Source organism: Canis lupus, chromosome 32 (genome assembly GCF_003254725.2).
Source record: "Canis lupus dingo isolate Sandy chromosome 32, ASM325472v2, whole genome shotgun sequence".
In the NCBI taxonomy this organism is placed as follows: domain Eukaryota; kingdom Metazoa; phylum Chordata; class Mammalia; order Carnivora; family Canidae; genus Canis; species Canis lupus.
In genome coordinates, this window is record NC_064274.1 from 11,027,138 (window position 1) to 11,048,425 (window position 21,288).

The 21,288-nt window shown below is 37.3% G+C and overlaps 3 protein-coding genes and 1 non-coding gene across 4 annotated transcripts in view; 3 read left to right on the forward strand and 1 right to left on the reverse strand.

Annotated features, from left to right (window-relative positions):
- SPARCL1 (SPARC like 1) overlaps positions 1 to 7,585 on the reverse strand; it is a 122,660-nt gene extending 115,075 nt beyond the window's left edge. The window contains exon 1 of the mRNA XM_035709578.2: positions 7,240 to 7,585. The gene's annotated coding sequence lies outside the window, so the exon portion shown is untranslated. The remainder of the gene's footprint in view (positions 1 to 7,239) is intronic.
- On the forward strand, positions 1,512 to 7,609 carry LOC112645627 (dentin sialophosphoprotein). Its single transcript, XM_025425302.3, has 4 exons — positions 1,512 to 1,562; positions 2,810 to 2,896; positions 3,227 to 4,198; positions 4,605 to 7,609. Exons 1-4 carry the CDS (start codon positions 1,512 to 1,514, stop codon positions 6,798 to 6,800), a joined length of 3,306 nt encoding a protein of 1,101 aa, XP_025281087.3. The 3' UTR covers positions 6,801 to 7,609.
- Positions 2,016 to 2,121, forward strand: LOC112647461 (U6 spliceosomal RNA). The gene has a single exon (XR_003128332.1). It is a non-coding gene; the product is annotated as a U6 spliceosomal RNA (small nuclear RNA).
- A 126-nt stretch (positions 7,610 to 7,735) lies between the features above and the next one.
- The window catches only part of DMP1 (dentin matrix acidic phosphoprotein 1), a 30,886-nt gene continuing 17,333 nt past the window's right edge, over positions 7,736 to 21,288 (forward strand). Inside the window, exon 1 of the mRNA XM_025425312.3 lies at positions 7,736 to 7,808. The gene's annotated coding sequence lies outside the window, so the exon portion shown is untranslated. The remainder of the gene's footprint in view (positions 7,809 to 21,288) is intronic.

Sequence of the window (21,288 nt, forward strand, 5' to 3'; positions counted from 1 at the left end):
TAAAACCTCTGCTTACTAAACAGCTGCCCTTCAATATCTATGCCCCAGAGCTCTGCATTATACTTGTCCTGAGGTCACTTCAGCTTTATTTTTAATCCATAGGATTTTTGAAGGAGGTTTAGCTATTCTTGGCTTTCTACTGAATAGCCGTCAGAGTAAGCCTTTTTTTTTCCTCTTAGAAAGCATGTCTTCTTTCCTGTGAGGAAATGCCAATGATTCTATGACAGTTGATATTCACTGAGATTTTATTAAATTTCCATTATCAACATTAACTTCAATCAAAGCTTTTTTATGACATGCATTATTGTAATCTATAAACTCAGTGGGAGTGCATGAAATAGGAGTAAAACTTTCTTCCTGTCTGTAGTAATTGTACCATTATATCAAGAAATCCAATTTTCAGTAACAGCAACTTAAATTTTGATTCACATGGACTATACAATGTCTGTCCCAAAGTATCAAAATATAGATTTTGCCATTTCTGAATGTGAATTCTAACAGGAATAAAGGATCATGTTTTTAGTAGCTCCACATAATATTTGCTATCATTTATTAAGGGATTGCTAAATATCCAGAACAGTGCTAGGTGTGCTTATATTAATAAGTATTTATTCACCAACAATATTCATAAAACATTTCTTTCTGTGCTATGTAGTGGGATACAGTGATCACCAACACATTCTCCTAGGCTTCAGGAGTTCTCAGTAGGTCAGCGGAACATATAAGTAACCAGACTATGTTAAACAGTGCAATATGCTACCGGTGAGGTTTGCAGAAGTTGCCAGGCATAAAAAGGATAGAGACACAACACCAAATACCCTATGACAAGGAATCAGAGGATGCTGCTCAGAGAAGATTCTTCGGTAAGGTAATTGGGATAATCTTAAAGTATAGGTATTATCCTAGATGGAAGAAACAAAAGCTTAATAAAACTACTTAAATTTCTCAAGTTCACCCATCAAGTAGCAAAGGCAGAACTTGAACCTGGGTCTCTCAATACAAACTTCAAGTTCCTTCTACTCACTGAGGATCCTTGATGCTAATAATTTCTTTCCTTTACAGTGTACTGTAGCCCAACTTGTGTAGATGTGGGGTGGGGATGATAATGATTCATCTTTTAACAATAACCTTAGAATTAGTTAATATTGATGAGAACTATTCAGAAGAAATGTTATCATCATCAATAATAGTAAGACAAAGTTATGGTTATGTCCTTTTTAACCACATGACTATGCCCCTTCATTGACATAGGCAGAAAAGTCTAGTTAGCCACCTCATTACTGAGCCTGTTGATGCCCCCTATATGTCTCTGTGAGCACTCCACGTATGTTCTGGAACACTGAGTCTTGATAGCCTTCTTCTCATGTTGGATGTATATTTCTTGCCCAGGAACAAGGCAAATGCTTACTGACCAAAATAATACCTTACCATGGTTATTTCTTTTGCTTTATAAGTAATTTTGTGCTGTTCTTTTTTCTTTAAAAACAGACTGATTAATCTTCCTAAGGAAAATGAAGATAATTATATATTTTTGCATTTGGGCAGCAGCATGGGCTATTCCAGTAAGTATGTATTCCTCAGAAAATCTCACTTTGCTATCTATTTTAACCTAATATTAAATAATATATATTTCCCTAAAACTGAAGATAAGCTGTGCCTAAACATTTAGATATACATGAAAGACTTCACAAGATATCTTTGGGGGTTTCAGCAACCCAAATATGCACTCTAGTTCATGCTCCCATTCCTTTAACTGAAATGTGTGTCTTGTTAGATGGATTATGACTTTTAAAATTTATTCAGACTATTAGTTTTAGAGGTACATGGTTAATTAATTGACTTTAAATAAAAAATTAATAGAAAAAAGAGTATACTGATCATGATGAACACTAACACATAGAATTATTGAATCACTATATTTTGTACCTGAAACTAATATAGAATTAATTAACATGTTAATTATACTTGAATAAAAATTTATATGGTTCTTTAAAAAAATAAAATTCATTCAGGCTGTGCTTGCTTTGGCAGCACATATACTAAAACTGGACTAATACCAAGAAGATTAGCATTGCCCCTGCACAAGATGACACACAAATTTGTAAAATTCATTCATATTAATTTACATTCAGTGTCCAAAAGTCCTGGAGACTTTAGCCATCTTTGCTCATGCCCTGTGAATTTCATTATAATATCAACGAAGCCTATATTTTAAATGAAGTTTTCAAGGGATAAAAATAGGAAAAAATAATATTTTTCTAACATAGGAGAAAGTTAATGTTTCCCTCGGATAATAATGTTTTTAATGCTCACTGGGGAAAATTTGAAATATATAGATAAACACCAACAAAGAAAAATTTAGGAAAATTAAACCATTTGTAATTATATTATCCAGCTGCTCTGGATAACATTTGGTATGTTTTCATAATATCAAACACTTTGGTATTTATGCAGCTGGGAATTTTCTCAACTCTTTCAAATGTATTCCTGAAGGACACAGAAGTAGCATATTACTTGATTTTGTTTCTGCACTGGATCTGGTCACACCTGCTATTTTCTTAGGGGTTTGGCCACGATTATACTTGAGGTGAGTCTTGCGCTAGTGCAGGAGGCTTGTACAGAAACACCAAAAGTCTATCTCCTCCTTTTTATAAAAGACAATTCTCCTTGAGATAAGTGGTCTGGTTAACACTTCAATAAAATTGATAATACCATTGTGAAAAGTATCTGTATGCCCAGTTCAAATTCTACATAAGCTGTGTACACAAAATTAGAATGTTTTCAATTTCTACTATTTTCATTTTGGTAGGTTCCTCAAATCAAGCCATTGGACAGACATGCTGTTGACAAGTCTGCAAATTTAAATCTTCCAGAAAAAGTGAAATTGCCAATACAGGTATAGGATGTATTTTCAAGCTGTTTTTAAATTCTTTTTTTTGGGGGGGTGATTTATTTATTTATTTGAGAGAGAGATCGCGTGAGAGAGCATGAGCGGTGCGAGGGGCAGAGGGAGAAACAGATCCCTGCTGAGCAGGGAGCCCAATGCAGGATTTGATCCCAGAACCCTGGGATCATGACCTGAGCTGAAGGCAGACGTTTAACCAACTGTGCCACCCAGGTGCCTCTAAATTCTATTAACTTCCAGAAACTTGATGGCTTGTCTTTTCAGTTCGTTTTACTTCGAGATGCTATCTACAAATTATTTTCAATTGTTTCTCTTTTCCAGGATGAGTTAAATGCCAGTGACACCACCAAAGAAAGTGGTGTCCTGCGTGAAAATGAAAGAGGAAGGCAACAATATACCAAAGATGGTTACAAAGAAGAAAGAAATGGTTCTGAATGGGCACAAATAGGAGGGAAAACTTCCACACATTCCTTGTTAGTAAATGAGGAGGGGAATAGTGAGGGTCAAAATGGGGTCACAGGAAAGCCAGAAACATATGGTTATGATGGGATAGATGGAAAAGAAGGTAACATCACAGCAAATGGTATCAGGGGACAAGTAAGCATCACAAACAATGCTGGAATAGCAAATGGGAGCAATATTAATAGAAATACCGATGAGAATTCAAATAATAGTCAGAGTGAGGATGCCACTGTTGTCCAAGAAGATGGCCATCAAATAGCTGGAAACAATAACAGTACAGGCCATGAGGATGAAATAAATAGGAATTATTGTAGAAATGAAGGTGATACAAGTGAAATAACAACTCAGAGAGAAAGCGAAAAAAATGCAAACCAGGAGGCAGGAGTAACACCAGGGGAAAGTGGAGCTGGCAATGGAGAAGATGCTGGCCTGGATAATTCAGATGGGAGTCCTAGTGGGAATGGAGCAGATGAAGATGAAGACAAGGGCTCTGGTGATGATGAAGGTGAAGAAACAGGGAATGGAAAAGAGGGCACTGATAACCGTAAGGGCCAAGAGGGTCAGCCTCATGGAAAAGATGACAATGACAGTAGCTTAGGTCAAAATTCAATTAGTAGTGAAGATGATGGCCCTGAAGACAAAGAAGATCTCCATGACATCGGTGGAGACAACACCTCCAAGAGTGAGGAGGATTCTGATGGTGTTCCCAAAGACAAAGATAGCCCAATAATAGAGGATGTGCAAAAGCTCAATTACAGAGAAAACAAAGCCGTGGAAAAGAAAATCACTGGTGAATCAGAGCCAGTAGCTATTGGGAAGAGCCAAGATAAGGTTAGTTTGTGAAGCTGATTTCTTTCCATGGCAGTTTAAATTCTCCCCCTCCATTCACTGATGGTAACACGAAAATAAATCATGATAAGCATTCATGTATTTTTGCACCCAAATTACTTGAGTATTAGTGGGAAAGTTAATAACGGATGTACCATATAACTGCTCACACAAGTTCCAACCAAGTAAAAACATGAATGGGTTGTTATATAACCTAACCACCAGAGTTCTGTCAAGTGAATAAAGCACATTTTTACAATCAGAAGTTTAGTAAGTTTCTCTTAATAAAGAGAAATTCAGAAGCTGAATTTCTGTTTCTCTGGTCACCTTCCCCAGTCATCCTTAGACCAATGCAATTTTGCAGCACAATATTCAGTAACTAATCATTCTTTTCTCCATCCTTCCACAGGGAATAGAAATGGAAGGTCCCAGAAGTGGCAACAGAAACAATATTACCAAAGAATCTGGGAAAGTCAGTGAAGATAAAGAGAGTAAAAGACAACCTGGAATGGCCATGGGCAAAGGAAATGTCAAGACACCAGGAGAGACTGACAACATTCAAGGGTCTAGTCAGAAATCAGAACCTGGGAATAAGGTTGCACACAGCAAAACAGGTAGTGAAAGTAATAGTGACGGATATGACAGTTATGAGTTTGATGACAAATCCATGCAAGGAGATGATCCCAACAGCAGTGATGAATCTAATGGCAATGATGATGCTGATTCTGAAGGTGACAATAACAGCGATAGCCAAGGAGATAATGGTTATAACTCTGATGAATCAAAAGATAATGGCAATGACAGTGACTCAAATGGAGGAGGTGATGATGACAGTGATAGCACATCAGATGCTAATGAAAGTGATAGTAATGGCAATGGTAACAATGGGAGTGATGACAATGGCAAATCAGAGAGCAGCAAAGATAAATCAGATAGGAGTGACAGCAGTGACAGCAGTGACAGTAGTGACAGCAGTGACAGTAGTGACAGCAAGTCAGACAGCAGTGACAGCAGTGACAGCAGTAACAGTAGTGATAGCAGTGACAGCAAGTCAGACAGTGACAGCAGTGACAGTGACAGCAGTGACAGTGACAGTAAATCAGACAGCAGTGACAGCAGTGACAGCAGTGACAGTAGTGACAGCAGTGACAGCAGTGACAGCAGTGACAGTGACAGTAGTGACAGTGACAGTAAATCAGACAGCAGTGACAGCAGTGACAGCAGTGATAGTAGTAATAGTGACAGCAGTGACAGCAGTGACAGTAGTGACAGCAGTGATAGCAGTGATAGCAGTGACAGCAGTGACAGCAGTGACAGCAGTGACAGTGACAGTAAATCAGACAGCAGTGACAGCAGTGACAGCAGTGACAGCAGTGATAGCAGTGACAGCAGTGACAGTGACAGTAAATCAGACAGCAGTGACAGTAGTGACAGCAGTGACAGTAGTGACAGCAGTGACAGCAGTAATAGTGACAGCAGTGACAGTAGTGACAGCAGTGACAGTGACAGTAAATCAGACAGCAGTGACAGTAGTGACAGCAGTGACAGTAGTGACAGCAGTGACAGCAGTAATAGTGACAGCAGTGACAGTAGTGACAGCAGTGATAGTGACAGTGACAGTAAATCAGACAGCAGTGACAGTAGTGATAGCAATGACAGTAGTGACAGCAGTAATAGTGACAGTGACAGCAAATCAGACAGTAGTGAAAGCAGTGACAATAGTAATAGTGACAGCAACAGTAAATCAGACAGCAGTGACAGCAGCAACAGCAAATCAGATAGCAGTGACAGCAGTGACAGCAGCAATAGCAAATCAGATAGTGACAGTAGTGACAGCAGTGATAGTGACAGTAAATCAGACAGCAGTGACAGCAGCAGCAGCAGCAAATCAGATAGCAGTGACAGCAGTAAAAGTGACAGTGATAGCAGCGACAGCAGCGACAGTAGCGATAGCAGTGACAGCAGTGACAGTGACAGTAGTGACAGTAGCGACAGCAGCAATAGCAGTGACAGCAGTGATAGTGACAGCAGTGACAGCAGTGACAGTAGTGACAGCAGTGACAGCAGTGACAGTAGCAATAGCAGTGACAGCAGCAATAGCAGTGACAGTAGCAATAGCAGTGACAGCAGTGACAGTGACAGCAGTGACAGTAGTGACAGTGACAGCAGTGACAGTGACAGCAGCAATAGCAGTGATAGCAGTGAGAGTGACAGCAGTGACAGTGACAGCGACAGCAGCAATAGCAGTGACAGCAGTGATAGTGACAGCAGTGACAGTAGCGACAGTGACAGCAGCGACAGCAGCAATAGCAGTGATAGTGACAGCAGTGACAGTGACAGCGACAGCAGCAATAGCAGTGACAGCAGTGATAGTGACAGCAGTGACAGTGACAGCGACAGCGACAGTGACAGCAACAGCAATAGCAGTGACAGTAGTGACAGCAATAGTGACAGCAGCGACAGTGACAGCAGTGACAGTAGCGACAGCGCATCTGACAATGATGAGAGTCACAGCAAGACCAACTCCGGTAACGGCAAAAATGGAAATGACAGTGAGAGTGACAGTGAGGACAGTGACAGTAATCACTCAACCAGTGATGATTAGAACAGAAGAAAAACCCACAAGATTTTTTTTTTTAAGTCTAGTGAGTAACTGATAGGAAGTGACGATTCCCAAGGAAGGAAAGGAAGGGGAGACATCGACGGAGACGCCTACGTTTATAGGAGCGATGAGAGCAACAAACTGCCACATTTGGAACCCAGTCCCCACACCCTCAGGAGAGAATCTGAATGCAGGCCCTTTGGTGTGTGCATATGAAAACACGTTGTGAAAAGGTTTGTTTATAAAGCGTACATCGAAACATAAAGAACAGTGGAAACATTCTTTAATACTTTACACAGAAACCTCAAGTAATCACGTACTATACAACTTTGCTTTAAACGCCAAGCGCTTTAGGGAATCGTAGCTTAGAAACAACCTGTGGCAACAACCTGTTGCCTTCATCTTTCAGTAATTACACGTTCTGGCTAGAAGGTCTGCTTACCGCTGAGGAGAAAGGTGCTGTTACCACGACATCCAGCTCGGCCACTGATTCATTTGCTTGTTCCAAGGAGGAAGTAAACTTGTCACATGAAAAAGAAATGCAGCAACAACGGAACATAAATGGACCCTGGGGGTAATCTTTGTAATTATTGAATAGAATAATTTCAAATTAGAACAAAATTTGAAGAGTGCTAGTCAGAAAATAATTCAGGGCTGGTTTAAATAACAAAATCTGGTGTGTAGTATGACATTCCTGCAAAGCCCTGGAAATTTTGCATAATGTCCCTAAAGCTACCGACAAATCGATGCAGCGCTTAGAACAGTATCTTGCCTCCAGCAGCCACTTTCCGAATATGAACAAAGAAATGATACACAAATGAAGGATTCTTAAGGCGGGGTTACTCTTTGAACTCTATGTTCAGAGCTCTGTTAAGTGGAATCAGTGTTTTCCACCACGTGTCAAACTTGGCTCCCATCTCCCTTGTAAACACCCACATGCCCAAACTTCCAAATCAGACTCTGAGACACCCTTTTCACTGTCGATTGCCTTAATAAAGCCAACAGTTGCTGGTAGGTAATGCTTTGGAAATTACTCTTTTTTGAGAGTCATATAATGCAGCTGAAATCTGAGCGTTGATTATTCTGCGTTTGCATGAATGAGGGTAATTCTTAATTTTGAGATGAAGCCCAAACCCTAGAACATGAGGATCTTAAAGGTGTATGCAACTATATATTTAATAGGGTGGAGGTAAAATTTAATATCCAAACTAATATACTTTTGAGAGTGAAGGGGGGTGCTATCAATAATTACTTGGGGACAGCAGGTGTAAACTGAGATTGTTCAGGGATCACGAGAGATACAGTAAACATTGCCATAAACCTTTAAGGTATTTTTCAAAATTTAGTAGAGATGATTTGTAATTTCCCTCTTTTCCTATTTAGGCAATTATTTTAGATTTATTTTAATTCAAATGTAAAAACCTGTGTAAAAAAGTTCTGAATGCGACTCCTTTGATGCTAATCTCAACCAGTCATCAGTTGACAATTTATTTTCTAATATTATGCATATTTTATACAGAGTTTTAGTAGGGTTTTCCCCCCATCTTCTTTCTCCTTTAATACAAGAATTTCTTAGTTGAAATCAATATTACAAAGAATATTTCTGAAGGCTTTAAAGATACTACTATTCGTAAACTATCTGGTAACTCCTAAAACTGTAACATTTCAGGTTTCTACTATATCATAATCATGCAAATGGCTCCAAACTTCTTTCCTTAAAATATGCTCTAGATTTTTAACTCCTTTAGGCTTCAGGATGTTTATTTTTGTCTTTTTTTAATTTGTAAAGTGTGGCTTCTAGTACCTGTCTCACCTATTTTAAGAGGTTGTTATGAGCTTAAATCAGGCAATGGATGTGAAACTCTTTGTAAATTGTACAAGATATGTAATTTAAAGGGATATGAATTTTGGTGCTATAATAAACATCTATTTATGTGACTATTCACAAGAAAAATTCCCTTAGTCTAAATGGGTTTTTGCAAGTAATTATTCCTTCCATCACATTTTTAAATTTAGCTGTTTTTAACCAAAAAGATAATATATTTATATTACAAGAAATTCAAATAGTATGAAAAGGTATTAAAAATATTAAATCTTCATCATCCCAGATTTCCAATCTTCTACTTCTCTTCCATAGAAGGAGTTCTCATTACTAATATCTTGTGAAACTTTCCAGAAATATTCTATGTACATATAAGCACATATATTTCCCTTTTAAAAACACATGGAAGTTTACTATACACCATGTGCTTATCTTACTCTTTTTAACCAAGAATATGCCTTGAATACTGGTTCATAGCACAAAGACTGACATCCCCCCCCCACCACAGTTGTGTTGTATTTCATTCTATGAACATAGGTATTTAATCTGTCCTCTTTTTTCCATCACTTTCTAAGCCATTTCTGTTCCAATGAGAGACTCTGTAGGTAAAAAGCATAAGTCAATAGCCCAAGTTGGATAAATTCCCAACCAGTTCTTACAAAGGCTTCATCTTAAGAAGTATTTGGGGGGATAAAGGAGATGCTCAGAAACTGGGGTTAATGTCAGAAACAATGAAAGAAGACTATGATCCTGATTTTCTTATATAATACCTACATTGACCTTTGGTTCTTTGAGGGAAAAATAAAAGTGACCTCTTCAAGGACATCTCAAGAGTAGATCCTTCGAATATAGGAAGTCTGGTATTAGAAAACAAAATCTACTTCGTGTTATTTTCTGGAATAAGATTAGTAAGCTATCCGTTAACATTGCCCATGGGAGCAGTATTTTTTGGACTGTAGGTTGCCACTCATTTAGTAGGTCATGATATCAATTTAGTGGCTCATGCCCTACATTTTGTAAAGTGAAAGAATAAAAAGGAAAAATCTTGGTGTATCATATGTAACATTTTATGAAACCTGACAATATTTACCTCTACATACATGCATACTTACATACATAGTATGTCTAAGTTTGCATATTCTAGGACATGATGTAAAATATTGTCCTGACTCAGTATAGTAAAAAAAAGATTTGAAAGCCATCGATTTAGAAAGCATTATAAAACATTATTGCTGTTAGTAGTCATTTCATATTTACTTTCCACATTAACTTTCCTCTTTACAAACCTATAAATTTCCCACTTTTGAAGCGGGTAGTTTAAAAAAAAGAAAGAAAAAGTAGTGTACTTGTGGAGGAGTGGGAAAAGTGGTGGTGGGGGATGGGTTTCTGCATTTATTTGTGCTACAGTGGAAGAGCCTAGGTAACACTGTCATCTTTTGAACAAGAAGCTGTCATTGTGGTGCTGGTGACTTTGCTGGGGATTCAGATTTCTTTTTGGTTGCATGGGTTACTCCGTATCTGGCTGAAGATGAATGATCTTCAAATGGACTCTCATCAGTTGTATTATCTTTTCCACTTAATCCAGGAATTCCTTCCACACCTGCTCATACCACAAATCAGGAAATGTAGTAAGGGCTTTGTTTGATTATTTATAAAATATATTTCTTAAAAAAGGTTATAAAAAGATAACCTTTAGAGAGTCCAACCTAACCATATGAACAAATTTTAAATTATTAACTGAAATGGGATTTCCCAGAAGTCAAGATTGCTTTATGGTTTGTAATGGAAGTTTTGAAAAACTTTAGACCAAAATAGCTAGGAACAATTTTCCTTTCCCTAAAAGGAGTAGGAATAGAATAGAATAGTTCAGTCATAGATGAAAATATCATTGTGTTCTCACAGTGGTCCATTCACTGCTGCTAGCAAGCAAATCCTCTAGAGAATGAAACAAGCCAACAACACAATGTTCCCAACAGGGATCTTGGGTTCATATGGTCAAAAATAAAAGTCAATCCCTACAGAGCTCTCATGTAGCTTAGAAAACTGGTGTAAAGTCTAAAGATCACCAACATGTTAGACTCTGTGTGTTTTCTATTAGTTTGCACAGTCCCAACTTTACAGAGAGCTTTATCAGAAGGTGCTTCTCTTACTCCCAAGTCCATTATTTTGGGCTTTGACACTAGCCAACCTCCTCCCTCCTTTACCCTTTTCTTCTTTTCCTCCCTAGTATTTTTCCCTTCAAAGAGATGAAGAAATTGTGGTGAGGCAATGCTTTGTCCTTGGCAGAATTTAATTCCTGGGTGTCTTCCTGTCTGAGGTCCCAGACAAACCACATGGTCAGGACTGCTAGGCTTGAGTTTGTATCACTGGCCCTTTCTCCTGCTCCCAGGTTTCAGTTGCAACTAGCTGGGACCCAACTCCCACTCTTTAGTATTCTCCTTAGTTGAAACCACTGAATTTTTCCCTGCTATCCCAACTCCATCTCCTTATCCTCAGACCAATCTGAAGAAGACAGAAGATACTTAGGCTGTAACAGACCAACATTTAGGCTTGGCATATGTACTTCTTGTCTTATCCTAATTCCAGTAAGTAGAACCTTATGCTGTCCCCAAATGACAATCCCCTTTAATCCTTCTAATTGGCTTCTGCATAGCCTTCTCATGATCTTGTATACTGATCAGAACTGTCCCAGCCCAGTCAGCCTAAGATCACCAGCAAACCTGTTGTCTGATACAACTGGGTTTACTGACTCAATGAAAAGAGACTGTATGTAAGAGCAGCCTCAGATATCTTGGCAAACAAAGAAAAAGAAAGAATTATTACAGGATTTTGGGAAAGGGTGAAATTTAGGCAATATTTAAATGAAGCAGTGTTCAGGAGGCTCAAAGCAAAGCAGTACTCTGGCTAATGGACCCATCATCAGGTTTGGACTGTGAAGTAGACTCAGGTTCCCACGTCCTTGTAAAGTGCAAAGTTAAGAGGGTGTGGACTGTTGTACTCAGAAATCCCTTATATGCATCTCTGCATCAGGGCTATAAATTGAGACTGATTCTCTCTGGCCAAGGGCCTTAGACCTTTCAGCAAAATTGGGGTGTTTTATTACTATTTTTTTGATATATTTTTAAACAGCAGAGTCCTGATAATCTATGATTTTAGAGAACAAAGTTTCGCAGTGATTAATAAAGCAGGAGTCATTCAAAGTAGGAGGTTGTTATGATACTTTCCCGTGTCCTTGAGAATGAAGATTATTTTCTATTAGTTTTTCATCTGGCTTTATCTGTGTCTGTTATTCCAGTCTGTTGATTCAGATTTCTACTCTTTCAGTCTAAGCTAATTTTTTTACTTCCCCAGGAGGATTGTTTCTGCTAAAACCAAGACTCTGCTTACCTTGCTAGTCTTTTCCTTCAAATCTGGCAGAGCTCTCAATGGCTGCCTGTTCTTTAAGTATTGCCCATTCCACATCACCACCGTTGGACTTTGATGCACTCCCATGATTTCTGTTTCTTTTTTGTTGATTACTCTCTGTCCTCTGGACACACAATGTCATTTCCTCTTAGTCCCAGCATTTTGCACACAAATTTCTCTTTTTAAACCCTGCAGCATGGCACTTCTCTGCTGCCATTTCTCACAGCCTCATGGAGACAGGGAGCTCCATGTTCTGTCTCCCTTCTGTCTACTTCATTCAGCTACTAGGAGCCCACAAAAACTGGTCAAGTTCTGGTATTGAATAGTTTCCATCTCTAACTGAATTTGAGGCCTCTTCTGGAAGTCAAGTTGTTGTGCACTAACTTTATGTTTTCTTTCTCAGGAATCTGATTCCCGGTTTCTGAAGTTTGATTCTGAATTTTTATATATTTCTCCTCCTCACCTTTTTTGGTTAGTCTTAAGTATAGTTAAGAGCTTGACATTTATAAGGGTTTCTGGCTTTTATCTTTTGGTAAGCTTAAATTGCCATATTTCCCAGGAAATATCTGGGAATGGATACTATGGATGTGGGATAACAGTGGAAGGAACATAAAGTTGGATCAGGAGGAAGTTATTGATATGGGTTCACTAAGCAGAGATTCTGCATTTAATCTTGTAGTTTAAGGAGTTAGAAAGGCCTCTAAGAGTCCAGCTGGATGACTGACTGAAACATGGACCAAAAGGTGGCTCCCAGTGAGTAAATTGTAAATGTTTGACCTCCTTCAACTTGATGTAGAGGGAGAGATTAAAAAATTTAAGGAGATTGGAATTTTGGAGTGGATTTGTCATTTAAGACTACTCATCTATACTGGGAGGATCTAGAAGACATATCTTTCATCAATACTTTAAGAAATAAATTTGTGAGAGGAGCCCTAGCATCACTGAAAAACTCCATGAACATTCTTCTCTGTAGGCCAGACCTTATAGTGGGAATCCCAACCATTCAATTTGAAACCTAATGCAATGAAGACAATGGGATCCCAAAGGTGACAGAGGCTAAGAGGTGGCACTCAACTGCCAAAGGCAAGGTGGGTATGGTTACTGTATTGGATAGCAAAATCAAAATAACAACTGAAATAGTCTGACTTGTGAAGACCTATGGCATTAGTTAACCATGGTACTCCTGGAAGTGAAATTGATGGTGAGCCTAATAAATTTTTTATCTGTATAAGCAGAAAAGTCCTATGTTAAAAGTCTAATTCAAATAATAAAAAAAAAGAGATTTACAGTCCCTAAATCAATTCCCGGACTTGAAATAGTTTATAGACTCAGAACCCCTTGAGGAAGACACTATTGAAAACTTATATTTTTCCTAGCTTTCCCCAAAGGAACTGATGGCCTTTTACCAGAGTAACTGTACATCATTGTGGAAAATAAAGCAATGAGACATTGTGAGGACCACTGGACACTGACTCTGAACTGACATAAATTCTAGGAGACCCAAAATGTCACTATGGCCCAGCAGTCAGAGCAGGGGCGAGTGGAAGTCAGGTGAACAACACCTGAGTTTCAGCTCAGATCCATCTCACTAAGAAAGAGGCACAAGGCCTAGTAGGCCTCTTTGGATTTTAGAGACAATATATTTCTCATTTGGGTGTGTTATTCCAGCCCATATACTGAGTGGACCAAAAAACTGCTAGTTTTGAATGGGGCCCCAAATAAGAGAAGGCTCTGCAACAGGAGCAGGCTGCAGTGCAAGATGCTCTGCTACATGGTCCATATGATCCAGCAGATCCAATGGTACTTGAAGTAGCAGTGGCAGACGGGATGATATTTGGAGCTTTTGAGAGGCCCCTATAGGTGAACTGCAGCACAGGCCTTTAGGATTTGGAAGCAAAGCCCTGAAATCACCTACATATAACTACTTCACTGTTGAGAAACAGCTCTTGGCCTGCTTACTGGGTCCTTCATAGAGACTGAACACTTGACTGTGGGTTACCATGTGACATTAGCTTCGTATCATGAACTGGGTGTTATCTGACCCATGAAGCCATAAAGTTAGATGCACAGTCATATTCTTTTTTTTTAAAATGTATTTATTCATGAGAGAGAGAGAGAGAGAGAGAGAGAGAGAGAGAGGCAGAGACACAGGCAGAGGGAGAAGCAGGCTCCATGCACCGGGAGCCCGATGTGGGATTTGATCCCGGGTCTCCAGGATCACACCCTGGGTCAAAGGCAGGCGCCAAACCGCTGCGCCACCCAGGGATCCCGCACAGTCATATTCCATCATTAAATGGAAGTGGTATATGTATATGATTGCTTGATAGAATGGTGAAATGGCCTTTTGAAGACCCAGTAAAATGCCGCCAGGTGGCAATACTTTGCCCTAGGGCAAGGTTCCACAGAAAGCTGCATGTGCTCTGAATCAGTGTCCAATATATGGTGCTATTTCTACTGTAGGATTCATGAGTCTATGAATCATTCAAGTGGAAATTGGAGCAGCACCATTTGCTATTATTCCTAGTAACCTACTTGCAAAATTTTTGCTTCTTGTTCCTGTGACTTTATGCTTTGCTGGCCTAGAGGTCTTAGTTCCAGAGGGAGGAATGCTATCTTCAAGGAGACATAATTTTTCCATTGATCTAGAAATACTGCTGCCTGGCCACTTGGAGCTTTTCATGCCTCTGAAACAGCAGGTATGAAGAGAGTTATGATGTTGGGTAGGGTGACTGATAATGATCACCAAAGAGAAATTGAATTATTCTACAATGGAGGAAACGAAGACTATATCTGGAATATAAGATATCTGTTAGGGTGTCTCTTAGTATCATCAGGCCCTGTGATTAAGGTCAATGGAAAATTAGAAACACCTAATCAAGACAGGACTACAAAGGACAAGCACCAATTCCTTCTTTCTCTGTTTGATTTATCTTGTTTAGCATAATGTGCTCAAAGTATATCTATGTTGTCACAAATGGGAGGATACCTTCTTTTTTCATGGCTAAATAATATTCCATTGTGTATATGGAATATTTTCCACATCCTTTTTATCCATTCATCCACTGATGGTCATTTGGGTTGTTTCCATATCTTAGCTATTATGAATAATGCTGTGATAAACATGGAAATGCATATATCTTTTCAAAATCCTGTTTTGATTCCTCTGGATATATGCCCCGAAGTAGAACTGCTGGATAGTACAGTAGGTCTATTCTTAATTATTTGAGGAACTTCCATATTGTTTTTCATAGTGATTGGACCAATTCACATTCCCACCAACAATGTCTAAGAGTTCTCTCCTCACCACATTCTTGCCAGCACCTGTTGTCTCTTGTCTTATGAGTTGGTGTCAATGAAGGTTTTCACAGATTTCTGTCATGATTGCCACTAGCCTGTCACTGACAATAGATGTATTTTAAAAGACTTTCAGATTCAGCTACTCTTTTCCAGGCCAACCTTTTTTTCTTTTGCAAATTAAGAGTTAACTCTTTTGGAATTCTTTCCTTGGCTCATGGAGAGTTGTAAAAAGAAAGTCCCAAGTAAGACAACTTGGAGAACTGATGCTGTGGTCTACTCTAAGCATTATTTAAGATTGGCAAAGAAAAAGGAAGGACATGATGTACTCAGTCCTAACCATTTTTATTCTACTAGCAATTTTCTCCAAGATCAGAACATCCTGAGGTTTCCAGATTGGAAAAGAATCAATTTCTGTGACAGACTAAAATCAACCTTTTTCAGATAACTCAGCTGTGGTATTGTAAATTTCCAAACAGTCTCCAAATAGCAAGATGCAATTTTCAAATGTTCTCACAAATAGGAAAATTAAAAAAAAAAACTTTATCCATTCTCAAACCTCAAAACAAAGAATTTAACTACCATTACAGAGAAGAGATAGAAATACTTTTAAGAACTCAAAAAATCCTGGTGTAAAAAAAGAATTATAAGCACTTGTTTACTTAAGATTAGAATGGTGAAATTACATTGTGAGCACACAGAGGTGCTCATCATAATGATTCAATATTAATTTTCTAAAAACAATATTTACCTAAAGACCTTTATTATATATATATATATACTTACTATGTTATTTACTATTACATTACTATTTATATATATAAATATAAAATATATTTGCTTAAAACAAATATACAACATATATAAATATAAAATATATTCACTATAAAACAAATGTACAATTTTAACAAAATTTATAAAGCAAATGTGAATGTAGCTACCAACTTACAAAACAATACTGCTTAGCTTCCCAGGAGCCACATCCACACCTCTTCTCTGCCTCTATCCCCTCCCTGCTTCCAAAGGCAACCTTTAGCCTATGTAATTGCTTTCTTGTTTTTCTTTTTGCTTTTACCACTTAAATATGCATCCTAAAATACTACTGTTTTAGTTTACCTACTTGTGAGCTTCTGTATGATAAATGATATCATACAATTTCGTTTCTTCTGTTTTTGTACTGCTTAATTCAACATTATATTTTTCATTATACATATTGCTATATATATTGTTTTTATTTTTTTCACTTTCACTGATGTACACTTTCTATTATATAAATATATGACCATTTGTTTATCCATTCTACTGTTGATGGGCATTGTGTTTTTTTCCATTTTTTGGCTATTATGAAAAATGCTGCTAGGAACATTTATGTATATGTCTTTGAGTGCATAGAAGCATACATTTCTCAAGGGTGTATGACTAGAAATGAAATTGCTGAGTTACACATTTGCAGACGTTTAACATTCTGACTATCACTTCTTTTTGGAAGGCTTCTGCTTTTCTCTACTAAGGTTGAGGTAAATGCTTCTCCTCTGTGCTCTTGAAGCATCTGTGCCTACCTGTATCACTGCTCTTATCAGAGAATCAAAGAATTGCTAACTCTTGGTCTAAATCTGTGCTACCCCATATGGCAGCCACTAGCCATGTGTTACCATGTAAAGTTAAATTAATTAAAATTAAATAAGATTAAACATTCAGTTCCACAGATCCCCTGCCCATATTTTTTTTTCCCTGCCCATATTTTAAGCTCAATAGCCCATGTATGGCTTCTGGCTACCACACTGAATCATCCAAATATAAAACATTTACATGTTCTATTATTAAATATTCTGCTCTAGAATGCTAGTTCCTCCAGAGCCCAGGCTATAACTATTCATCTCATATCTTATGCCCACCATAGTGCCTGACACACCAGGCTCTTGACAAATGTTTGTTGAACTAGACTGCTCCCAAGGAGGTTTACGGTCCCGTAGTGAAAGCAGAAAACAGAAGAGGATGTTAAATGAGGTTCCAAAGGCTGAAAATACTACCACAGGGCCGGATACAATAGTTCCCTAATAGCCTAAAGATGGAAGGGGCAGCTCATCTATGCAAGGCAGGCCTAGAAACTGTGAAACAAGATGACCCACTTCCAGCTTATAAAGGAGGGAGAATGGGGGAGAGAGAGGAGAGGGGAGGAAAGATTTTTTTCTGGAGAGAGTTGCAACATACTTGCATCACTCCCCCTTCCCTATTCACAATGTACAGGGGGGATAAGGAGATAGTTGCTTTCTCCTCAACATAGCCAAGTGAGAAAGATATTAAGAAGATGATTCTAACAGCTTGCTGGGGGAACCTAAAGACTTCAAAGTACATAAAATTCCTTCTCTGCAGTTTGCTGGCTGTGGGACAATTAGCAAGCTACATAACTTCTTGAAATTTGTTTCTTCGTTTTTGGTTTTTTTTTTTTTTTTTTGAATAATGAGAGTACTTATTTCATAGGATCAATGTAAGAATTAAATGAGTAATACAAGGTACCCATAATAGCAACTTAAGTAAGTGCTTACTTAAGTGGATGTGCTGGTTGGCAAATTCCTCTTTACTATATACCTTTGAACATGTTCTTAGGCTCAGCAGATTTTTAGCAGGCAAGCAGAAAATCTAGCCATCCAGTAAACACGTATGCTCCTTCTTCCCCAGTGTGGATAATTGTCTCTTGGAGGCACTTGCCTAGCTCAAAGCCACGTCTTCTTCCTCTTTGCATTCAGATATGGCCATATCACAAACCATCATGAATGGAATGTTAGTAGAAATGATATGTAATAATTCTAGGCAAAATTTTCCTTTTTTCTTTCTTCGCATATTCCAGGTTATCCACTGCTGTTTGGCCTTAAGTAGCAGATAATTGAGTTATTAACTATTTTCAGCTCATGACATGCTATTATTTTATTTTTTCTCTTTAGCTTCAATTCCCACTCTCTTTCTCTTCTTCTCCATTTCCCATATTCTGAAGGCAGCTGAAATCTCATATTTTAGTGTATATCTTTACATATAACTTAGAAAACTCTATTGTGTTGTTTTGGGTATGTGTAATAGGCATGGATTAGGGAACTATTATCTACCAGAGACTATTAATTTTTTAAGATGTGATGTTATACTGTACTAATACTTTGTATTTTTCTATTGGTAGAATCCAGATTAGAGAGGCTGTGTCTGTCACCAGTGCCTATAACAGTTTCTAACACAAAGAAGATTCAAAGATCAATAGCTGAGTAAATGACAAATATGTAAACACAAACTTAAAAAAGCTTAATTGTTTCAAGGAATACAAAAACGTTAATTTGAAAAGATATATGCACTCCTATGTTTATGCATTATTATTTACAATAACCAAATTATGGAAGCAGCCCAACTGTCCATTGATAGATGAATGGATGAAGCAGCTGTGGTATATATATACATACACACACATGCACACACACACACACACACATGCACATATACACACAATGAAATATTATTCAACCATAAAAAAGAATGAAATCTTGTCATTTGCAACATGGATAGATCTAGAGAAGTAATGCTAAGTGAAATAAGTCAGTCAGAGAAGGACAAATACCATATGATTTCACTCACTCGTGGAATTTAAGAAACAAAAGAAATGAACAAAGAGAAACAAGAGACAAACCAAAAAACAGACTCTTAAGTATAGAGAACAAACTGATGGTTACAGGGGAGGAGCGTCGGGGGGGATGTATAAAATAGGTAAAGGGGATTAAGAGTACTCTTATCATGATGAGCACTGAGTAATGTATAAAATTGTCAAATCACTATATTGTACACCTAAAACTAATGTAACACTAAATGTTAACTATATTGGAATTAAAAAAAAAACTGGTTTCATTTTTTTCTAGAAACTAACCTTACTTTATCTAAATTACATGTTTTAAAATGAAAATAAGACACTAATTCATAAGAATATTGCCTAGAGAAAGATCCCACACTATTTGATGTCTTATTTCATCCACTTAAATTGAAAACTATAATATCACATGAATAAGAAAGAAATTAAAACTTCAATTAATCTTTAATATATGTATTTTCTTATCAGTTCATCTTATTGAATGTTTATTGTTTGCATTTTAATAAATATAATACATATACAATAAAATGAATTATTTCATATGCATTTCATATACTTAAGTTGTATAGATTCTACTTTAAAATCTTAAGTAATGCTTCTAATGATCACAATTTTATAATTTTTATAAAGTTACCCTTTAGGGGATCCCTGGGTGGCTCAGCGGTTTAGCGCCTGCCTTTGGCCCAGGACGCGATCCTGGAGTCCCGGGATCGAGTTCCACGTCGGGCTCCTGGCATGGAGCCTGCTTCTTCCTCCTCCTGTGTCTCTGCCTCTCTCTCTCTCTCTGGATCTATCATGAATAAATAAATAAATAAATAAATAAATAAATAAATAAATAAATAAATAAATAAATCTTTAAAAAAAATAAAGTTACCCTTTAAAGATTCTGAACTTCATATTAATTTTATGAAATAAAAAAGTAGTTTCTCTAGACAATGTAACACTTGATAACCCTATCCATACTGAAGGCCTGGTTAAATATCAGACAGAATTTTTGTGCATAATTTTTTATAGTGTAAAATTTCAAAATATATAAAATTAGAGAAAATAGTATAATACAATTATTATCCATAGCTTCAGCAGTGATTAACTCATCACAGAATTGGTTTCTTCTATTTCCCTATCCACTTAGCTTCTCTCATTTACTTTGAAGCAGATTCTAGACATCATAGCATTTTGGCCTCTTTAAGTGAAGAACACTCAAATACTAAAATCCCATTATCATACTGCTAATAATAATTATTAAAATAATAAAATAATGAGATTTCAAGTAGTGTTCACATCTCTAATTGTTTAATAAATGGTTTTCTTTTCAGCATGTTTTTTAGAATTAGGATACAAATAAAATTCACATAATACTACACATAGTGGTTGCTATGTCTCTTGGAAGTCTATTTGAATCTACAGATTTCTCTTTCTCACTCTCTTATTTACAATTTATTTCTTGATGAAACCAGGTTGTCTGTTCTATACATTTTCCAGTCTGGGCTCTGCTGACAGAGTTTGCAGTTTGATTTGGTTTTGCAAAATGACGGTATTGTAATTATATTATTTCTCTTCATTCATGTCTATAAAGAGAAACCTCCTTATCTATTACTCAGTGGTATAGTTCCTGAAGGCCTGGTTAAATATCAGACAGAATTTTTGTGCATAATTTTTTATAGTGTAAAATTTCAAAATATATAAAATTAGAGAAAATAGTATAATACAGTATAATAGTTCCTAAGGAAACACATAATAAGTGCTTAATTATTTTCTTTTATATAGTTTCAAAATAATGAGTTTATAGTAAACTATTGGGAAGAGAAATTAAGAAAATAATGCCACTCACAATGCATCAAAAAGAATAAAATACCTAAGAGTAAATTTAAGCATAAAGGCAAAAGTCCTGTGCTCTGAAAACTACAGAACACTGATGAAAGAAATTGAAGACAACACAAATAAATGGTAAAATATACTATGCTCATGAAATGGAATAATTAATATTGCTAAAATGTCCATGGTGCTCAAAGCAACCTAGAGTCAATGCAAGCCCTAGCAAAATACCAATGGCATTTTTCACAGAACTAGCACAAATAATCCTAAAATTTGTGTGTAACCAAAAAATACCCTAAATAGCTAAAGCAATCTTGAGAAAGAAGAACAATGCTGGAGTTATCATGCTCTCTGATTTCTTTTTTTTTTTTTTTTTAATTTATGATAGTCACAGAGAGAGAGAGGCAGAGACATAGGCAGAGGGAGAAGCAGGCCCTATGCACTGGGAGCCCGATGTGGGATTCGATCCCGGGTCTCCAGGATCATGCCCTGGGCCAAAGGCAGGTGCCAAACCACTGCGCCACCCAGGGATC